General features: G+C 40.5%; 1 protein-coding gene across 1 annotated transcript; it reads right to left on the bottom strand.

Annotated features, from left to right (window-relative positions):
• Positions 1 to 13,490: 13,490 nt before the first annotated feature.
• On the bottom strand, positions 13,491 to 17,498 carry LOC132309726 (uncharacterized). Its single transcript, XM_059808010.1, has 2 exons — positions 17,316 to 17,498; positions 13,491 to 14,054 (listed from the first exon to the last, which is right to left on the bottom strand). The coding sequence occupies exons 1-2, from the start codon at positions 17,496 to 17,498 to the stop codon at positions 13,491 to 13,493; spliced, it is 747 nt and encodes a 248-aa protein (XP_059663993.1).
• Positions 17,499 to 20,091: the final 2,593 nt, after the last annotated feature.

The raw sequence follows: 20,091 nt of genomic DNA, 5'->3' as shown, positions 1-20,091 counted from the left end.
ACCTTTGATCAGTGTGACTATATTTGATTATGGTAACTTTATGAAAGGAACTTTTTGGGGAAAAAAATTTATAAAAGAAAATGTGAAATTATTTTTATAAAAAAATAAAAAAGGACAAAATTCTCAAAGGAAAAACAGTTACCTAAAAAAATTATAATTAAAAGTTTTGAATTTTAGCTTCATAAAATTTTATCTTGATTACAATTATTTTTAATGATTAACTAGGAAAGCAATCCTATATGGGCTCGGAGTCCTTTAAATTGGAAAGTTAACCTAAATTTTCTTAATTTGGAAAGATTATTAAAGAGAATCCGCGGCGCGCAGAGTGTGCGACTCCAAGTTGCCGCGTGACTTAGTTTTTTTTGGTAAGTAACTAAGGGGGTTTTTACTATACTTGTAGAGCAAGAACTGATGGGTTTTTTTTGGAAGGTTGAAAGAACTGATGGATTAGGTTTACAATAATAACCTTTCATAAGTGCGACTATATTTTATTATAGTAACTTTATAAAAGGGACTTTTTGAAAGAAAAAAAAAAATTATAAAAGAAAATGTGAAATTATTTAAAAAAATAAATAAGGCCAAAATTCTCAAAGGAAAAACAGTTATCTAAAAAAAATTATAATTAAAAGTTTCGAATTTTAGGTTCATAAAATTTTATCTTTATTACAAGTATTTTTAATGATTAACCAGGAAAGCAATCCTCTATGGGCTCGGAGTCCTTTTATTTGAAAAGTAAACCTAAATTTTCTGAATTTGGAAATTAAGATTATTAAAGGGAATCCGTGGCGCGCAGGAGTGTGGGACTCCAAGTTGCCGCGACTTTGGTTTTTTTTGGAAGGTTGAAAGAACTGATGGGTTACCCTAGGACACGCTATAAATACAATATATTCTTTAGGGTTTGCGTGAAGATTTGGGAGTGTTGGCGTTGGAGAAGTCTCATACAAGTTGTCCAAAGGTATTACTTCTTTTCGATCTCTAGCTAACATCATGATTTCAACAATCTGGACATCTGTTATTAACTTCTTTGTCTGGAAAAGTCAAGAGGATCAGGAGGATCTTTACTCAAAATTTGAAAAAGATGTAGAGTCTGGAAAAAAGCGAAAGAAAGAAGTCGAAAATTGGTCCGAAAGTAAAAGAAACAAAGCATACCCAAGCACATACGAAGAGGAGGAGGAGGTTTACAATTACAGATGTGCACTGATCAGAAGTCTAGTTGGAAGGCATGTGAATAGGCTTATCAAGGATCTCCTGCAACGCCAGAGTCGGAAAAACAGCCATTATGCACCACATACACAATCGTATCTTAGAAAATACCACAAGTCCCACCACTTCTTTTAATCATGTTTATTGGTTGCCTGTTTCTGGAAAAGATTTCGACATTCGCAAAATGCAAGATCGCATTGCAGATGCAATTGGAGTCCATCTTCCACATGAGAGAGGTGAGATGCATAGGGCAGCCAGGTTAGGTAGGTATTCCAACCATGAGAGGTGGATGCAAGCTGATTTTGGCTAGTCGATCATTAAAGTTGTGTCAAAGGATGGGCTGCACCAAAATCATCATGTTGGACTCTCTTCTTTCTGAAGAAGCGGAGGAGCTATTTATGGAAAAACTATGGCGGAGCACCCCACTTCCCTTGGAGCTTGAACAAATTGCAAAGCAAATTGTGAAAGAATGTGATGGTCTGCCTCATAAGATTCTCAATTCGGCTGAGAAGTTGATCGGAGTGCAGAACGACATTCATCGATGGAGGAACGTGTTGTGGTTTTGTGGAGTCTGATTAGGTGGAAGATTTTTAGGAAGATTTAATTATATGGAAACTTCAAGAGTACTGAAAAATTCAGTTTCCTAATCTGTTAGGGAAAATTCAGTTTCCTAATATGATTTGACTTCCTTATTGGTTTAAGGAAAATTCAGTTTCCTAATCTGATTTAATTTCCTTATTAGTTTTGAATTCTACAAAAGGCAAGTTCTTGTAGGACAAGTTTGGAACTCTATAAATAAGGGTGAAAGTTAGAGATAAATGTGTGCCAATACAAGAGAGAGCAATTGAGAGAGAATTCTCCTTGTAATTCTTCATCTTTTTCATAGTGATTTTGTTCGGTGTGCTCCATGGACAAAGCCCTAAGATTTGGGTGAACCATATATATCTTATGTTCTTATGTGTGATTTTTTTTATTCTTCGTGATTACTTGTTTATTCCTTGAACAGTATTGTTTATTTTGCGTTTCCGCCATAACAACTGGTATCAAATCCGGTTGATTATGTAGTGCAATTCTAACAACTAGTATCAGAGCCTTTGGTTGAGAACCTAGGGCACAGAAGGTGTTTGACGAAATTCCGAAAGTCTTTCGATCAGATCTGTCTGTTCGAGTGGGAGTAATGGCATCAGAAGATAAGACATCCACATCAATGATCGAGAAGTTCGATGGCACAAACTTCAGTTTCTGGAAGATGCAAATTGAAGACCTCTTGTTTCAGAAAAATTTGTATCAACCTTTGAGAGAGAAGCCAGAGGATACAAAGGATGCAGGATGGGAATTACTTGATAGGAAGGCTCTTGGCACCGTCAGATTAACGTTGTCAAAGTCAGTTGCCTTCAATATCAAGAACAAAAAGATGACTAAGTCTCTCATGGCAGCCCTTTCTAGTATGTATGAACAGCCTTTTGCAGCGAACAAGGTGCACTTGATTAAGAAGTTGTTCAACATGAAGATGGTCGAAGGTGGTAAGTTCAACGAACATCTAAATGCATTCAATGAGATAGTTGGGCAATTAGAGTCTGTTGATATCGACTTCAAAGACGAGGTCCGAGCACTGCTAATTCTAGGGCAGTTACCCAAGAGTTGGAGTGGCACAGTTATAGCGATCAGTAGCTCTGCAGGGAAGACCAAGTTGAAGTTTAATGAAGTTATGAGCATGATTCTGACTGAAGAAATTAGAAGCAAACAACAGGGGTTTCCACCAGTGGTTCGGCGTTGAATGTTGAAAGTAAAGGCAAGGGTTCAAACAAGAAAAAAGGCAACAGTAATAGAAACAGAAGCAAATCCAAGTCAAGGAATGGAAGGACACAGTCTCAAAATTTTAGGAATTCCATAGATCTCAGTGATGCTGAGTGTTGGAATTGTGGAAAGAAGGGACATTACCGTGTTGATTGCAGACTTCCAAAAAAGGGAATCGAAAGAAAAACTGAAGCAAACTTTGTCTCAAAAAAATCAGATGATGCATTGATATGCTCTTTGGAGAGCAAGGCGGAGTCATAGGTTTTAGATTCCGGCGTATCGTTTCATGGCACCTCAAACAAAGAGCTATTTAATAGCTATGAACCGAGTAACTTTAGCAAGGTGTATCTTGGTGATGACCAGCCTTGCAGCGTCATTGGCAAGGGTGAAGTGCAAATTAAGTTGAATAGGTCAGATTGGAAGTTAAAGGATGTGAGACACATCCCTGCCTTGAGGAAGAATCTGATTTCAATGGGACAATTGTCATATGAAGGTTTTGTTACAACCTTCAATAGAGACTCGTGAAAAGTTTCCAGAGTCGCTATGACCATTGCACGTGGTAAGAAATCTAGCACTCTCTATACAACTACCAGTGCTTGTGGGTCTATAGCAGTTGCAGAAAACAAAGAAAATCACAACCTTTGGCACCAAAGACTAGGTCACATGAGTGAAAGGGGGCTCAAGATTATGCACTCAAAGGGGAAACTATCAGGCATATGGGCAATTGATATTGACTTCTGTGAGAGTTGCATGATGGGCAAGCAAAAGATGGTCAGTTTCAAGAAGAGTGGCAGAGATCTCAGAAAGGAAAAACTTGAGTTAGTTCACATAGATGTTTGGGGGCTAACCACTGTTTCATCCATTGGCGGAATATCATACTTCGTGACTTTCATTGATGATCACACAAGGAAGGTATGGGTTTATTTTTTAAAGCACAAGTCTGAGGTATTTGATGTATTCAAGAAGTGGAAGGCCATGGTAGAGAATGAGACAAGTTTGAAGATCAAGAGGTTAAGATCAGACAATGGTGGTGAGTTTGAAGACACTGGGTTCAAGAAATTCTGTTTATATAATGGGATTAGACTAGAAAGGACTGTGCAAGGAACCCCACAGCAAAATGGGGTGGTAGAACGGATGAACCGAACATTGACAGAAAGAGCCAGAAGCATGCTCATACATTCGGGTCTACCCAAACAGTTTTGGGCAAAATCAGTCAATACAGCATCCTACCCAATTAATCGTGGACCATCGGTGCCTTTGGAGCATCGAATACCAGAAGAGGTATGGAGTGGCAAAGAGGTAAATCTTTCATGGTTGAAAGTTTTTGGTTGTATTGCATATGCACATATTAGTGACCATGCTAGGGGAAAGCTCGACCCCAAGTCACTAAAATGCATCTTCGTTGGGTATGGCGGAGATGAGTTTGGTTATCGACTCTAGGATAATCAGAACAAGAAAATCATCAGAAGTAGAGATGTGATTTTCAACGAGAAGGTGATGTACAAGGATAGAGATACAACACGGTTAACTAGTCCTGTACAGAGTAAGCATGAGTTTGTTGAGTTGGATGATGATCCAGAGAGCATTGATGCGGAGCAGACAGATGAGGGTGTAACGACACGAAAAGATACAAAAATAATAAATAAATAAATCTATAAAAATTTCGGCATGACCTCTGCAGAAAATGTCCCTCAACAACCTGTAGAAATACAAAAAATAAATGCAACAGCCTCACTAGGCCTTAAATCTAACTTATCCTGTCCCAACGCACAATTCAGATATTATACTACATTCCCAAAATGGTTACATACATACAAAAGTCCCGTTCCTCCATCTCATCCAAACAAGGGACACATCCGTTACATCAAGTTACAGTCCATAATTGTAGCTAAAATTTTAAAGTCCATAACTTATAACATTATATCAACTAAACTAAAGTTTCACAAAATATTTAAGATTACATTTACAAAAAATATATATTAAAGTTCTAATACAAAAGATAGCAAAAATAAAATAGATCCCCAAGCTCGTCTAAACTTGTGGTGGATCATCATCCGCCACCTCTTTTCCATATCCTGAAAAATGTTTAAAATAATGGGGTGAGCATAATGTCACGCCCCGCCTATGGAGGTTGTGCCACGCAGGCGACACGCAGACACTGAGGAGGACGCTGCATGGCAACTGCATGGCAAGTGGAGTTTCTAGAGTCTTCCGGAATAGTCTAGAGTTATGTGGAAGATTCTAGATATGTGTAGAAATGTGTAGAAGTGTGTGGAAGGTTCTAGAGTTCTCCAGAGTTGTGTGGAGTAGTATGGAGAATTCTAGAATGTTGTAGATACTAGTAGATAAGTATGGAAGTGTGAAGAAGGTGGGAGAAGATTCTAGATAATCAATCTCCACCGTTGGTTAGAATGCATCCTAGCCGTCCATTAGGGATGGGGATGCCTATAAATAGAGGTACGACTTCATTTTGTAGGCAACAAGTCCTAGAGTAAGTCTTGAGAGCCTTGTAGAGAGCTTGAGTGCTAGCCTTGTACAAAGCATTCTTTGAAGTAATAGAAGTGTTCTTTCCTTGCCAACTTAAGTGCCTTAGTGTGTGTGAGTGTGCAAGCCAAGTGAGGAGAGGGCGAGGGCAACTACAACACTAGTAAGCGCACGAGGGGAGTGTGTTGGCTAAGGTGTGCACGGAAGTTAGGCTGACCAAGTACTTGCGAGAGTGAAAGCAACGTCTTGGTGCCGCACGGGAGCAGCTAGAGTGGTGCTGAAACTCTAAGCCCGTGACAGTTGGTATCAGAGCCAGGTTCGTCAAGGGAGCTTTGTTGGAGTAGACATGGCTAGCGGAGGAGACCACCAAGTCCACATCTTAGAGCAGAGCTTGGAGGAGAAGCTTGCCACACACTTGGTCTACACGGAGACCAAGTTTAACAGGCTCGAGAGAAAGATGGCGGAACTCTACGAGCTGATTGACGGCATTGCCAACAAGGCGCGAGAGAAGGAAAGGGACTTGTATGATCAGGTAGACGACTTGCGCATGGAGATTGCCGAGTGTAAGAAGGAGTTCTCCCAGGCGCGCGAGGTCGTGGTGAAGCCAAGGAAGAAGAAGGCGCCGGAGCCCAAGGAGTACGATGGGGCGAGGAATGCGCGCCAGATTGACAACTTCTTCTGGCACATGGAGCGGTACTTTGAGTGCATGGAGATCGAGGATGATGAGGAGAAGGTGCAGACAGGCACTATGTACCTCACGGACACTGCCGCTCTATGGTGGAGACAGCACTTCACCAGTAGGGGCGCAAGAGCAGTTAATACATGGGAGGAGTTCAAGAGGCAGCTCAAGAGGCAGTTCTACCCTGAGTGCGTTGAGGACCTCGCCATGATCAACCTAAGGCGCCTGAAGCAGAAGGGCAGCATAAGGGAGTATGTGAAGGAGTACTCCAATTTGATGCTGGAGATCCCAGAGATGCCGGAGCGGCAACGCGTGTGCTTGTTCATTGATGGGTTGCAGTCTTGGGTAGCCACAGAGCTGAGAAGGAGGGAGCCTAGAGACTTGGCATCCGCAATGGCTATAGCGGAGCGCCTTGAAGACTTTAGGCGCGATGACAAGAGGGCCACGTCTCCCAGGAGGGACCACGGCAAAGGTGGGGGAGACCAGCGCTTCAAGAAACGGGGCTCGCCCAAGTCCAGTGATGATGAGCACAGCGATGAGGAGAGACGCCCACGCCATGATAAGGGCAAGGACCGTGGAGAGAGGTCCAAGGCTAGTGGCAAATGGGAGCGCCGCGATAAGGGTAAGTGGGAGCCGAAGTGCTACTTGTGCGAAGGGCCGCACATATTGCGACACTGCCCCAACAAGAAGACCATGAGCGCCCTTGTGAAGGATAAGGGCAAGGGCAGGGTGGACGATGCGGGTAGTGATGAAGATAGGTGCATGGGGGCTATGCAGATGCTAAGTAGCATGGCGCATGACACCAAGAAGAAGGGCAAGGCAAAGAAGGTAGCTGGGGTGCGCTATGTGGATGCGCAGGTTGGTGGCAAAGCCGTGCAAGCGTTGGTAGACACGGGCGCTACACACAACTTCATTACCCCAGAGGAGGCGCAACGACTTGGCTTGGAGATGCGCAAGACGGAAGGATGGATCAAGGCCGTCAACTCCGAGGAGGCACGCGTGAGTAGAGTGTGCAAAAAGGTGGAGCTATGCATGCAAGGATGGAAGGGCAAGGCCGACTTCCAAGTTGCGAAGATGGACGACCATGACATGGTGTTGGGGCTGGAGTTCATGGACAGGAACAACGCCGCGCCACTACCATGCCTTGGTGCGTTGATGATACTTGGAGGCGAGGAAGGCAAGGCCGCATGCATGGTGCCGCTCGTGGGCAGGAAGGAGAGTCCAGAGGTGGCAGTCAACACGATGGAGCTCGTGAGGACTTCACATCTCCCGAAGGGCGCTCGTACGTTTGGGCCAAGGACATATGCGCAAGTGCTGATGACCTGCGAGAGGCTGGGTCAGCTGAAGAAACCGTGACGAGGGCGTCAGGGAAATGGGTGGGGGAGAATGTCACGCCCCGCCTATGGAGGTTGTGCCACGCAGGCGACACGCAGACGCTGAGGAGGACGCTGCATGGCAACTGCATGGCAAGTGGAGTTTCTAGAGTCTTCCGGAATAGTCTAGAGTTATGTGGAAGATTCTAGATATGTGTAGAAATGTGTAGAAGTGTGTGGAAGGTTCTAGAGTTCTCCAGAGTTGTGTGGAGTAGTATGGAGAATTCTAGAATGTTGTAGATACTAGTAGATAAGTATGGAAGTGTGAAGAATGTGGGAGAAGATTCTAGATAATCAATCTCCACCGTTGGTTAGAATGCATCCTAGCCGTCCATTAGGGATGGGGATGCCTATAAATAGAGGTAGGACTTCATTTTGTAGGCAACAAGTCCTAGAGTAAGTCTTGAGAGCCTTGTAGAGAGCTTGAGTGCTAGCCTTGTACAAAGCATCCTTTGAAGTAATAGAAGTGTTCTTTCCTTGCCAACTTAAGTGCCTTAGTGTGTGTGAGTGTGCAAGCCAAGTGAGGAGAGGGCGAGGGCAACTACAACACTAGTAAGCGCACGAGGGGAGTGTGTTGGCTAAGGTGTGCACGGGAGTTAGGCTGACCAAGTACTTGCGAGAGTGAAAGCAACGTCTTGGTGCCGCACGGGAGCAGCTAGAGTGGTGCTGAAACTCTAAGCCCGTGACAATAAGCTCAGTAAGAAGTGTTTAAGACACACTTCTTATGTCCCCGTAAATCTATACAATGAATAGATAAAAAGTGAACAGGATCATGCCATCAGGAAATGCACTTTCCAACCACAATAACAAGTATGTAACAAATATCAACCAATCACAAATTTACCACAATGTCATGAAGTGCAATGTTATGCAAATATCACTCCCCATTTCTGAAACAATTCCGTTTCAACAACCAAATCGTTAGTACAGTCCGACCCAAGGCACCTCCATGGCGTCACGAAAGGAAGGTTGGTTAACTATCCACGACCACAAGGCACCTCCAAGGCGTCATATCCGGCCTAGTTAACTCAACTACATTCCCTTCTAGACTACACCAACATCACGGACCACTAGGCGTTCTCCTAGACGTCCGGTTTTCGCAACACTTTTAGAAAATATTTTCCCCAAAACAATTTTATTTGTTCTAACAAATATTTTCCCCCCTTTTCTCTTTCCCAATGGATGCATGAATGCTTCATGCTTCAAATCATCAATTTAACTATATGATTTCACACATTTCCATTTACATCATCATCACAATTTAGAGAAAATTTCTAAACATTCATTTCTTTTATTTATTTATTTATTTATTGACTATAGCATCAATTTTTCAAAGCAATATATAAATAAATACATAATCTTAGGGCATACAATATGTCAACACTAAGCATGTTCATTCACCGTAATAAATTTGGTCATATATATGATTTCAACCAACATATGGAACATATCTATCATTTTAGTTAATCATACTTACAACAACCACAAGCTAGGTAATCAAAATTAGCATGCTTAGGATCAAATTTAAGGAGAAAATTCACAAAAAAACTAAGAAGTTGTAGATTAAAACACCCCTACCTCACTTAAATGCAAAACCCCCAATTTTGAGCCCAAGAACCCTAGAATTTCGAACTCCCTAGAGTACACCAAATGATGATTGGCTCCTATCAAATTGAAGGCATCGATGAGCTCTCCAACTTTGCTTCACAATGTTCTACCAAAATCCAAAAGATTAAAGCTAGATCAAAACTTGAATTTGCAAAAACAAAAAAAAAAAAAAAAAAAAAAAAAAAGAAAGGAAACTGCGGAGAGTCTCAGACACAAAGAGAGAGAGAGAGAAAAAAAAAAAAAAAAAAAAACTGGGTCATGAAATGGCCTTATGGCCTTTTGTGGTTAAAACGTTGGTGGGGCCCACCACTTTATTTCTTTTACTTTTATACTTATTTTTTTTTATATCATAAATATATATATACATAAACATTACATTCTCCCCAACTTTAAAAGATTTCGTCCCCGAAATTAGGCCATACCTGAGGGAGAAAACAACTCTGGATACTTGGAGCGAACCTCCTGTTCGAGCTCCCAAGTAGCCTCTTCAACTCCATGATGCCTCCAAAGAACCTTTACCAACGGTATCGTCTTTTTTCTCAACACCTTCTGTTGCGTGTCAAGGATCTGAATTGATCCCTCCTCGTAAGAAACATCCTCATCAATGTCCACATCAACCCAACTCAAAATGTGAGACGGATCTGGCTCGTACTTCCGTAGCATCAATACATGAAAGACATTATGAACCCTGTCCATCTATGGTGGCAATGCTAGTCTGTAGGCAACTTCTCCTACACGGTCCAAGATCTCAAAAGGTCCAATAAATCATGGCGACAATTTGCCACTCTTCCCGAACCTCATCAACCCTTTCCGTAGAGAAACCCGAAGAAAAACGTGGTCTTCTACCTCAAAGGATAGTGGTCGTCTCCGCTTATCAGCATAACTTTTTTGTTGGCTTTGAGCTGTAAGCAATCTCTGCCTGATCAGCTTAATCTTCTCGATAGTCTCGAGTACAATGTCAGATCCTAAGACGGCTGTCTCGGCCACCTCAGTCCAACAGATAGGAGACCTACACGGTCTACCATACAACGCCTCAAATGGAGCCATTTGAATACTTGCCTGATAACTGTTGTTGTAGGCAAACTCAATAAATGGAAGGTGATCCTCCCAACTACCACCCAAGTCAAGTACACAGGCTCGAAGCATATCCTCCAAGATCTGGATGGTACGCTCCGACTGGCCGTCCGTCTGTGGATGGAATGCAGTACTAAGGTGCAACGCTGAGCCAAATGCTGCTTGAAGCCCTTCCCAGAACTTCAAGGTGAACTTAGCATCCCTATCCGACACAATAGCCACTGGAACTCTATGCAATCTCACAATCTCTTTCACATAAAGTACAACGAGTGCCTCTGCGTCATCTGTTGTCTTAATAGGCAAAAAATGAGCCGTCTTGGTCAATCTATCGATAATGACCCATACGGCTTCATTTCCCCTCTGTGACCTAGGAAGACCCGTCACAAAATCCATTGCTATCTCCTCCCATTTCCACTGCGCTACCGACAATGGCTGTAATAAACCAGCTGGTCTCTGGTGCTCGGCCTTCACCTGCTGACAGGTAAGGCACTTAGCTACAAACTGTGCAACATCCTTCTTCATTCCATTCCACCAATACTGACGTCTCAGATTGTGATACATTTTGGTACTACCCGGATGAACTGTAAAGCGGGAAGTGTGAAACTCCCGTAAAACGTCCTCACGACAAACTGTGGGAACAACCAACAAACCCCTAAACCGTAGACCTCCATCTGCATGTAAAGTTCAATCCTTCACAGTCTCGCCACTAGAGATCAAAGTGTAAATGGCATCCAAATCTGAATCTTGTCTCTGTGACTCAATCACCCGTCTAACAATAGTGGGTTGAGCCACGAGACTAAACAAGAATGTTAACTCACTGCCATGATCATCATCATCATTATCAAAGCAATACAATCCCATTTCAGCCAAATCTTCCAGCATCTTCCATTTCTGAATGGCTAAACTAGCCAAAGTCCCACGAGATTTCCGGCTTAAAGCATCAGCTACCACATTTGCCTTACTAGGATGATACTGCAAATCAAAGTTGTAGTCTTCTAAGAATTCAACCCATCGCCTTTGTCTGTTATTCAAGTCCTTTTGGGAGAAAAGGTATTTGAGACTCTTGTGGTCCGAGAACACCTCAAATCTCTTACCATACAAATAGTGTCTCTAACACTTCAAAGCAAATATAACTGCCGCTAACTCTAAGTCATGAGTAGGGTAGTTAAGCTCGTGAGTTTTCAACTGTTGAGACCCATAAGCCACTACTCTATCATCTTGCATCAGTACACAACCCAAACCATCACGTGAGGCGTCACAATAGATCACATAACCCAAGCCACGCTCAGGTATCACTAACACCGGAGCCGTAGTCAACCTTGTTTTCAACTCTTAAAAGGATGACTCACAGCCTCATTCCATGCAAATTTGATCCCTTTTCGGGTCAATCTGGTCATAGGAGCTGCCAAACGGGAAAAATCCTTTACAAATCTCCGATAATAACCCGCTAGGCCAAGGAAACTCCTGATCTCAAAGACATTCTTGGGTTGCTCCTAATTCAAAACTGCCTCTATCTTTGAAGGATCAATTGAAACCCCACCTTCTGAGACAACATGTCCCAAAAATTTCACCTCTTGTAGCCAAAACTCACACTTTTCATATTTGGCGTACAAACGGTGCTCCCATAGAATCTGCAACATTATACTCAAATGGACCTCGTGCTCCTCCCGAGTCCGTAAATACACAAGAATGTCATCCACAAAAACTACCACAAACTAATCTAGGTAATCGTGGAAAACGCGGTTCATCAAGTCCATAAATGCCGCTGGCGCATTAGTCAATCCAAAGGGCATAACAAGAAACTCATAATGTCCATATCGCGTATGGAACGCGGTCTTTGGAATATCCTCCTCTCTAACCCGTAACTGATAATAGCCTGACCTCAAGTCAATCTTCGAAAAACAACTGGCTCCCTCAACTGATCAAATAAATCATCTATCATTGGCAAAGGGTACTTGTTCTTGATGGTGGTAGATTCAACTTCCGGTAATCATTGTATAACCTTAAAAAACCATCTTTCTTCTTAGCGAACAAGACCGGTGCACCCTAGGTGACACACTCGGTCATATAAAGCCTTTCACTCTCAAAACATCAAGTTACTTCTTCAATTCTTCTAATTCAATCGGTGCCATACGATACGGTGCCATAGAGATTGGTGCAGTACCAGGCATCAAATCAATAGCAAATTCCATCTCTCGGTGTAGAGGCAACTCATTCAAGTCCTCTGGAAACACATCCAGAAAATCACATACAATCGCTGGATAATCAACCCCATAAAACTCAACGTCATGATCGACGAGAAGACTAGCCAAAAAGAATGTATGCCGATCCCGACCCCTAACACCATAAAATGAATGAGTGAGAGGATCACATCGATCTCCCACAAAACATAAATAATCCCCATCTGGGGTACACACTGAAACTCTGCTCCTGAAACAATTAATAACAGCTCTGAAGGACAACAACCAGTCCATCCCAAGAATGACGTCAAATCCCGTCATCTTGAGAAAGATGAGATCGAACTCAAGAACACGTCCGGCAATCGTGATGGAACAACTCCTACAAACTCTACTAAGAATGACTAAATCCCCAATAGGTGTGTCAACACAGAGCGGTCTGTCCAACTGACTGACCTCCAAACCCAATGCCCGTACAAATGATAAAGCAATGAATGAATAAGAAGTACCGGAATCAAACAATACACGTGCCCAAGAATGGGACACAAGAAACATACCCCTAACAACTGAAGGACTGGATGGTGACTCTGCTGGAGTAAGTGCAGACACGCAACCCTGGGTCCTCTGCCCCTGAGAACCGCCTGCCTAATAACCAGACTGCTGAGTGGGTGCACTCGAAGAAGCTCTCCTACCAGGTTTAGAATTCTGGGCTGACATAGCTGGCTGAGACGGCTGAGGTGGTGGTGGTGGTCGAAACCCTGACTGAACTGTGGCAGACTGCATCTGCCTCTGCTGTAAACCTTCACCTCTACCCAAACCACTGCCCCGCTATAAACAATCTTTCACCCCATGGCCCTGCTGGCCACACCCGAAACATCCACCAGATGCCACCTGAATCTGAGTACACTGAGACTTGTGATGCCCTGGCTGCCCACACTTGAAACAAATCATCTGAGCTACCTGTTTCTGAGTGCATTAGGACTTGTAATGTCCCAGTTATCCGCATCTAAAACAAGTAACATTCGGTGTAGAAGACCCCATGGACACTGAAGCTGTGGGGGCGGATCTGACTGGCTGCTGTCCTCTGAACCCTGACTACTCATGCTTCTGCTTCTTACTTGATTGACCTTCGGAGAAAACACTCATACCCCTGTTGTGCTTGTATGATTCCCAGATAGCCTTACTATCCTTGCTTTCAGCCTCAACTACTAAGGCCTTTCGTACTGCTTTTGCATACTCTGTCAGTTCTGAGGCAGCTACAATTGGCCTGATGGTGAGATTAAGACCATCAACAAACTTCTCTATCTTTCCTTCCTCATCATTAGCAATCCGCGGTGCAAACCTCAAAAGCGATGTAAACTTATTCTCATACTCTGTAACTGTTATGCTTCCTTGCTTTAACCCATCAAACTCCTTCTTTAGTTCCCTCCGCTTAGGCGCCGGAAAGTACTTCTCATAGTATAACTTCTTGAAAGTAGCATATGTCATAGTATCCAGATTATGGGTGTGAGAAACGGTCTTCCACCAAATCTCAGCATCTCCCACAAAATTGTAAGTAGCCAATGTAATCTTCAACTTATCCGTTGCCAAATTCATGGCATTAATATGTTTCTCCACTCTATCCATGAAACTATCCGCAACAAGCGGATCTGGACCGCCCTAAAACAAAGTTGGCATCAACTTCACAAACTTAGCAATGTGGTAAAGAGTATCATCTAACTCATTTTTCTTTGGAGATGGTGGTGATGGTACTGGTGGTGGCACAAACTGTGACGATGACGCACCTGTCGGTCGATATGCATCAAAAATAGTGTGATACCCCTCGATTCTAGAGCCACAGGTGATCAAGTCCGAGCACAGATCCGAGGGATATCAAATAATTAATATGTAAACAAGCAAAAATAAAACTGAATTAAGAACAAATTAATAATACGCTGAAAGAAATCTAACATAAGAATCCTCAAACTTGAAATAAATAAATTTATATGATTTAAAACCGTACAACTCAGGAATCCACCCAGTGGACCCCTAATCCCAAATCCTTGAATAAATTTACAGAATTAAAATCCAAAATTTAAAATAGAAAGGAAATCCTATGTAACTGGAAGAGTGAGTGTCTGTATTTGCATCAACACGATCCAGCTCCAAGACTGGTACTGTCGAACACCTGAAAAATAATAGAGTGGGTCAGGCCCACATGCAAGTCCTGATCTACTACGATCCAAACAGTAATCCGATACGCAGATACATCCTAGAAAGACTCAACAATATCTAGAGTAGTCCATATATGTATATATAGTACACACTATAGGACGCTCGCTAGTCCAGTAGGTCTGTCTCAGCCTGAATAGAAGGTAACATGCAAATACGCACCCTAAGGTGGGCATGAGTACCTAGACCTACCAGGGGACAACACCTATGTCCAGTTATCCATCCTAGGCGATATACGCGCCCTAACTATGGTCCTGAGACTCAGGTTTATACTATGGCACATATAATAAATATATAAAGTCCGTACTCCTCCTAATATAGAATATCATCCATCTGTGTAGTGGTCTGATATCTGTATAATAAATCCATCCTGAAACCATAGTAAGTCTTTCAATTCACAATTGATATGACACATGTAGGTGATGGACTTAACCTCTATGGTTAATCCATACCTTAATCCAATTTAAATAGGTCTTAGTATTTTGATCTAAGCCATCCCCAATATGACACCGTCCCATACCGGTTCATATATATACATCCATATAAGTAGGACTTAACCTTTTTATGGTTAATCCAACTCATTTCCAATTTAGGTAGGATTTAGTGTTTGAACTAATCCATACCTAGTATGTCACTGTCCCATACCGATACATACAATCCTCCAATTAACACAGTTGACCATACAATATTAAATAATCAACAACCATTATCCATAATATGCATAAATACCATTTAACACATATAACAAGTCAACAGGAATTATTACAGAATCCAAACATCACATTTTAATCATTTAAAATGCTAATACAAGTCATAGTATTCCAATCCTCCATAGAATCCTTAAATTAATAAAACTTATAAAACAAACATATCAATTTATTCCCCATCAAGAATAGATGATTTCAAGCACTTACTATTCTTATACTTCTGTTTAAATATAATTAAATAATAAATTATGTAATACAGAAATTCCAAACTCCAGTACATAGTTTAATGTTCGAAACAGTCGATAAATCGATACAATTATAACAATTTGAGTATCCAATTTAAACCCAAACTAGGTATAGTTAAATATAAGTAATTCACAATACTTATAATACTGGGATAATATTCAATTATACATATTTAGACCATATATAAAAACCTTACCAGATTTCAGTAATTAAAACCAACAAGACAGTGTGCAAGCTACCAGTTTTCTCTTAGGTTCTTCTTGCTCTATTCCTCAATCCAATTATGAATTTATATTTTCCCATCATAATACAAATCTTATATAGTCCTACACATCACTTTAAACCATTTAAACAAAGTGCAGAATCCAGTTTAGCCCAAACAGCCCTTAAAATAAACAAAACTGTGCGTTTTAAAAGAGAGCAGGCTCTAGAAAAATTGGAGCATGCTCTTTTCCATCTAGAGCCGGCTCTAGACTCTTTAGAGCCTGCTCTAGTACACCAAGAGCCAGCTCCACCTTCCTAGGAGCCGGCTCTAAGGAAAGTGGGAGCCTGCTCTCCCTCCCCTTAGCAGCCTACGTCCGTTTCATCTTCGTCTTCTCCGATTTCTGTGAGTACCAGTCCTCTGTAGTACTTTTAAATCCTTGTTATAGGTTCAATCTTAGTCCTAGATAAGTTTAAACTACTGAGATCCAATCCTAACATGTGTAGGAACACAAGTTTTAAAGCCACGTTTACAGAACCTCCGTTAGAAATTTTTAAGCAAATTACAACAGATTTAATTCAGATTAATTTAGTGAAATTAAATAATGTTTCAAGCACTTGTTTTAGAGTACAAACTCAGTCCTAGAGTGATTACAAGGCATTCAAACATCCTACTGATCTCAATTAAAATAACGCTTAACCGTAAACCACAGCAAGAACAAATAACAGAATATCAACAATTTTTGCAAAGCAGTTAATTCACGAGAGTAAACGAAATTCATACATGCATATAAAACTTGTTATAAAGTTTATTTAAGTCCATTTTATCCTTGTTTTAATCCATGGAGTCTAACTAGACATGCACAGAACACGAATTAACGGGAAAGAGAAGAACAGAAACTTGCTTGCAATTTCAGAGTTTGAAACTGTAAACCACCGTCTCTAAGGTTTTCTGACCACCTTCCAAACTGTCGTTCCACGCCTCTGCTACTCTTGGTTAAACCCAGAAGCAACCCCATTCCTTACTCCTTGAGCCTCTCTATTAAACTCTCAAGGTTTACTCTCTATTTTTCCTAAAATTCCTCTCTATTGCACTCTGTATTTTCTCTCTGTTTCTTAGGTACGTGAGAAGAACCTTTTGTATTCTCTAAAACCCTAAACCCCCATAACTATATATTTATAGAACCAAAATCTTAACCTAACTCTAATTCGTTTACAAACAGGAAAACAAAAACCCTAACATTCATTCCCTAATATGTTGGCAACATCCGTGTAAAATAAAACCCTAAGTTACCATAAAGAAAATACAGTACATTAATTAAATAAAACAATTAAATCAGTATTAAAAATTAATCAAGTAATATATCATTAAAACAATCTCAAGTAACATGTAAATTAAATACACACAAATATAAATTAAATCAATTAAACAACCACAATTAATCACTTAAGAAAACAAAACAACTAAGTCACATAACTAAATCAATTAATCAATAAAAAAAAAAATTAAATTTCCAATTCTATCCTTTTGAAAACTAGGGGTATTACAAATAGCCTCCTGAACGGCTAACCTCAACTGCTCCTTATTTATCTGTAAAGGTGGGTCAACGGTCCCCCTCGCTTGTCCCTCTTTTGGTGGGACCAAATCACGCAATAAGATATCTTCCTCAACTTGCTCTTGATCCTTTTCCACGGGATTGGAGCTAGAACTTTCCCCGGGATCCCTTCGTGTTGGCATGACGCTATAAGAAAAAGGAAACGGATCAATAACGATGACACTAAAATACGCACGAGAACAGAATCTTCACATGAATGACTTGACAAATATGGAAACACATAAACACTTTCCTTGCTCCCAGAATACCCAACTAATGAGAAACATGATCATGCTAATAATATATAACAACATTAAGCACTTAGCCCGAAATCATATAAGCAATTAAACAATTAAGCATATCTTTCAAATAATTAAACATCTTAACACATAGGCATATAAGCATTCAATCACGTAAGCAATTAAGCAAGTAAGCAAATAATTCAACTCCCCATGCAATCCTAGGTAGGCCTTTACCCGTCGTCCTAATGGTATTCGAACCATCACTCTGATACCAAATTTGTAACGACCCGAAAAGATACCAAAATAATAATAAAAAAATCTATAAAAATTTCGGCATGACCTCCGCAGAAAATGTCCCTCAACAACCTGTAGAAATACAAAAAATAAATGCAATGGCCTCACTAGGCCTTAAATCTAACTTATCATGTCCCAACGCACAATTCAGATATTATACTACATTCCCAAAATGGTTACATACATACAAAAGTTCCGTTCCTCCATCTCATCCAAACAAGGGACACATCCGTTACATCAAGTTACAGTCCATAATTGTAGCTAAAATTTTGAAGTCCATAGCTTATAACATTATATCAACTAAACTAAAGTTTCACAAAATATTTAAAATTACATTTACAAAAAATATATATTAAAGTTCTAATACAAAAGATAGCAAAAATAAAATAGATCCCCAAACTCGTCTAAACTTGTGGTGGATCATCATCCACCACCTCTTTTCCATATCCTGAAAAATGTTTAAAATAATGGGGTGAGCATAAGCTCAGTAGGAAGTGTTTAAGACACACTTCTTATGTCCTTGTGAATCTATACAATGAATAGATAAAAAGTGAACGAGATCATGCCATCGAGAAACGCACTTTCTCAATCACAATAACAAGTATGTAACAAATATCAACCAATCATAAATTTACCACAATGTCATGAAGTGCAATGTTATGCAAATGTCACTCCCCATTTCCGAAACAATTCCGTTTCAACATTCAAACCATTAATGCAGTCCGACCCAAGGCACTTCCATGGCGTCACGAAAGGAAGGTTGGTTAACTATCCACGACTACAAGGCACCTTCAAGGCGTCGCATCCGGCCTAGTTAACTCAACTACATTCCCTTCTAGACTACACCAACATCACAAACCACTAGGCGCCTCCTAGACGTCCAATTTTCGCAACACTTTTAGAAAATATTTTCCCCAAAACAATTTTATTTTTTCTAACAAATATTCCCCCCCCCCCCCCCCCTTCTCTTTCCCAATGGATGCATGAATGTTTCATACTTCAAATCATCAATTTAACTATATGATTTCACACATTTCCATTTACATCATCACCACAATTTATAGAAAATTTCTAAACATTTAATTCTTTTATTTATTTATTTATTTATTGACCATAGCATCAATTTTTCAAAGCAATATATAAATAAATACATAATCTTAGGGCATACAATATGTCAACACTAAGCATGTTCATTCACCGTAATAAATTTAGTCATATATATGATTTCAAACAACATATGGAACACATCTATCATTTTAGTTAATCATACTTACAACAACCACAAGCTAGTTAATCATACTTACAACAACCACAAGCTAGTTAATCAAAATTAGCATGCTTCGGATCAAATTTAAGAAGAAAATTCACAAAAAAAAACTAAGAAGTTGTAGATTAGAATACCCCTACCTCACTTAGATGCAAAACCCCCAATTTTGACCCCAAGAACCCTAGAATTTCGAACTCCCTAGAGTGCACCAAATGATGATTGGCTCCTATCAAATTGAAGGCCTCGATGAACTCTCCAACTTTGCTTCACAATGTTCTACCAAAATCCAATAAATTAAAGCTAGATCAAAGCTTGAATTTGCAAAAAAAAAAAAAAAAAAAAAAAAAAAAAAAAAAAAAAAGAAACTGCCGAGAGTCTCGGACGTAGAGAGAGAGAAAAAAAAAAAAAAAAAAAGCTGGGTCATGAAGTGGCCTTATGGCCTTTTGTGGTTAAAACATTGGTGGGGCCCACCACTTTATTTCTTTTTCTTTTATACTTATTTTTTTTTTATATCATAAATATATATATAGATAAACATTACAGAGGGTTCTTGGCCAGAACTCACAGAGCATAGTTCACCGCAGGTTCCAACTCCTATGCTTGCACCTAAAAGGTCTACGCGATCTCATGTACCGAATAGGAAATATTTGGATTATATGTTACTCACAGATGATGGTAAGCCTGAATGCTATGATGAAGCATGTTAAGTTGAAGATGCTAGCAAGTGGGAGCTTGCATGGAAGATGAGATGAAGTCCCTTATCTCTAACAAAACATGAGAACTATCCAAGTTGCCCATGGTGAAGACAGTTCTTCACAACAAATGGGTGTACAGGGTGAAAGAGGAACATGATGGTTCCAAGAGATACAAGGCGAGAATGGTGGTCAAAGGCTTTCAGCAAAAGCAAGGCATTGACTACACATACATTTTTTT

The sequence above is a fragment of the Cornus florida genome, unplaced genomic scaffold (genome assembly GCF_030987335.1).
Source record: "Cornus florida cultivar Cherokee Brave unplaced genomic scaffold, ASM3098733v1 CherokeeBrave_3.0.0_Hap2_Chr05, whole genome shotgun sequence".
Taxonomy (NCBI): Eukaryota; Viridiplantae; Streptophyta; class Magnoliopsida; order Cornales; family Cornaceae; genus Cornus; species Cornus florida.
Note: the sequence above shows the minus strand (reverse complement) of the source record. Positions and strands in the feature narration are given on the sequence as shown.

Excerpts from the sequence above, each read along its gene's own strand:
- LOC132309726 (XM_059808010.1), bottom strand. The coding sequence starts at position 17,498 with ATGCCAACACGAAGGGATCCCGGGGAAAGTTCTAGCTCCAATCCCGTG. Across the intron at positions 14,055-17,315 it reads TGAGGTTAGCCGTTCAGGAG|GGCGGTCCAGATCCGCTTGT; the intron begins GCTATTTGTAAT and ends ACTTTGTTTTAG.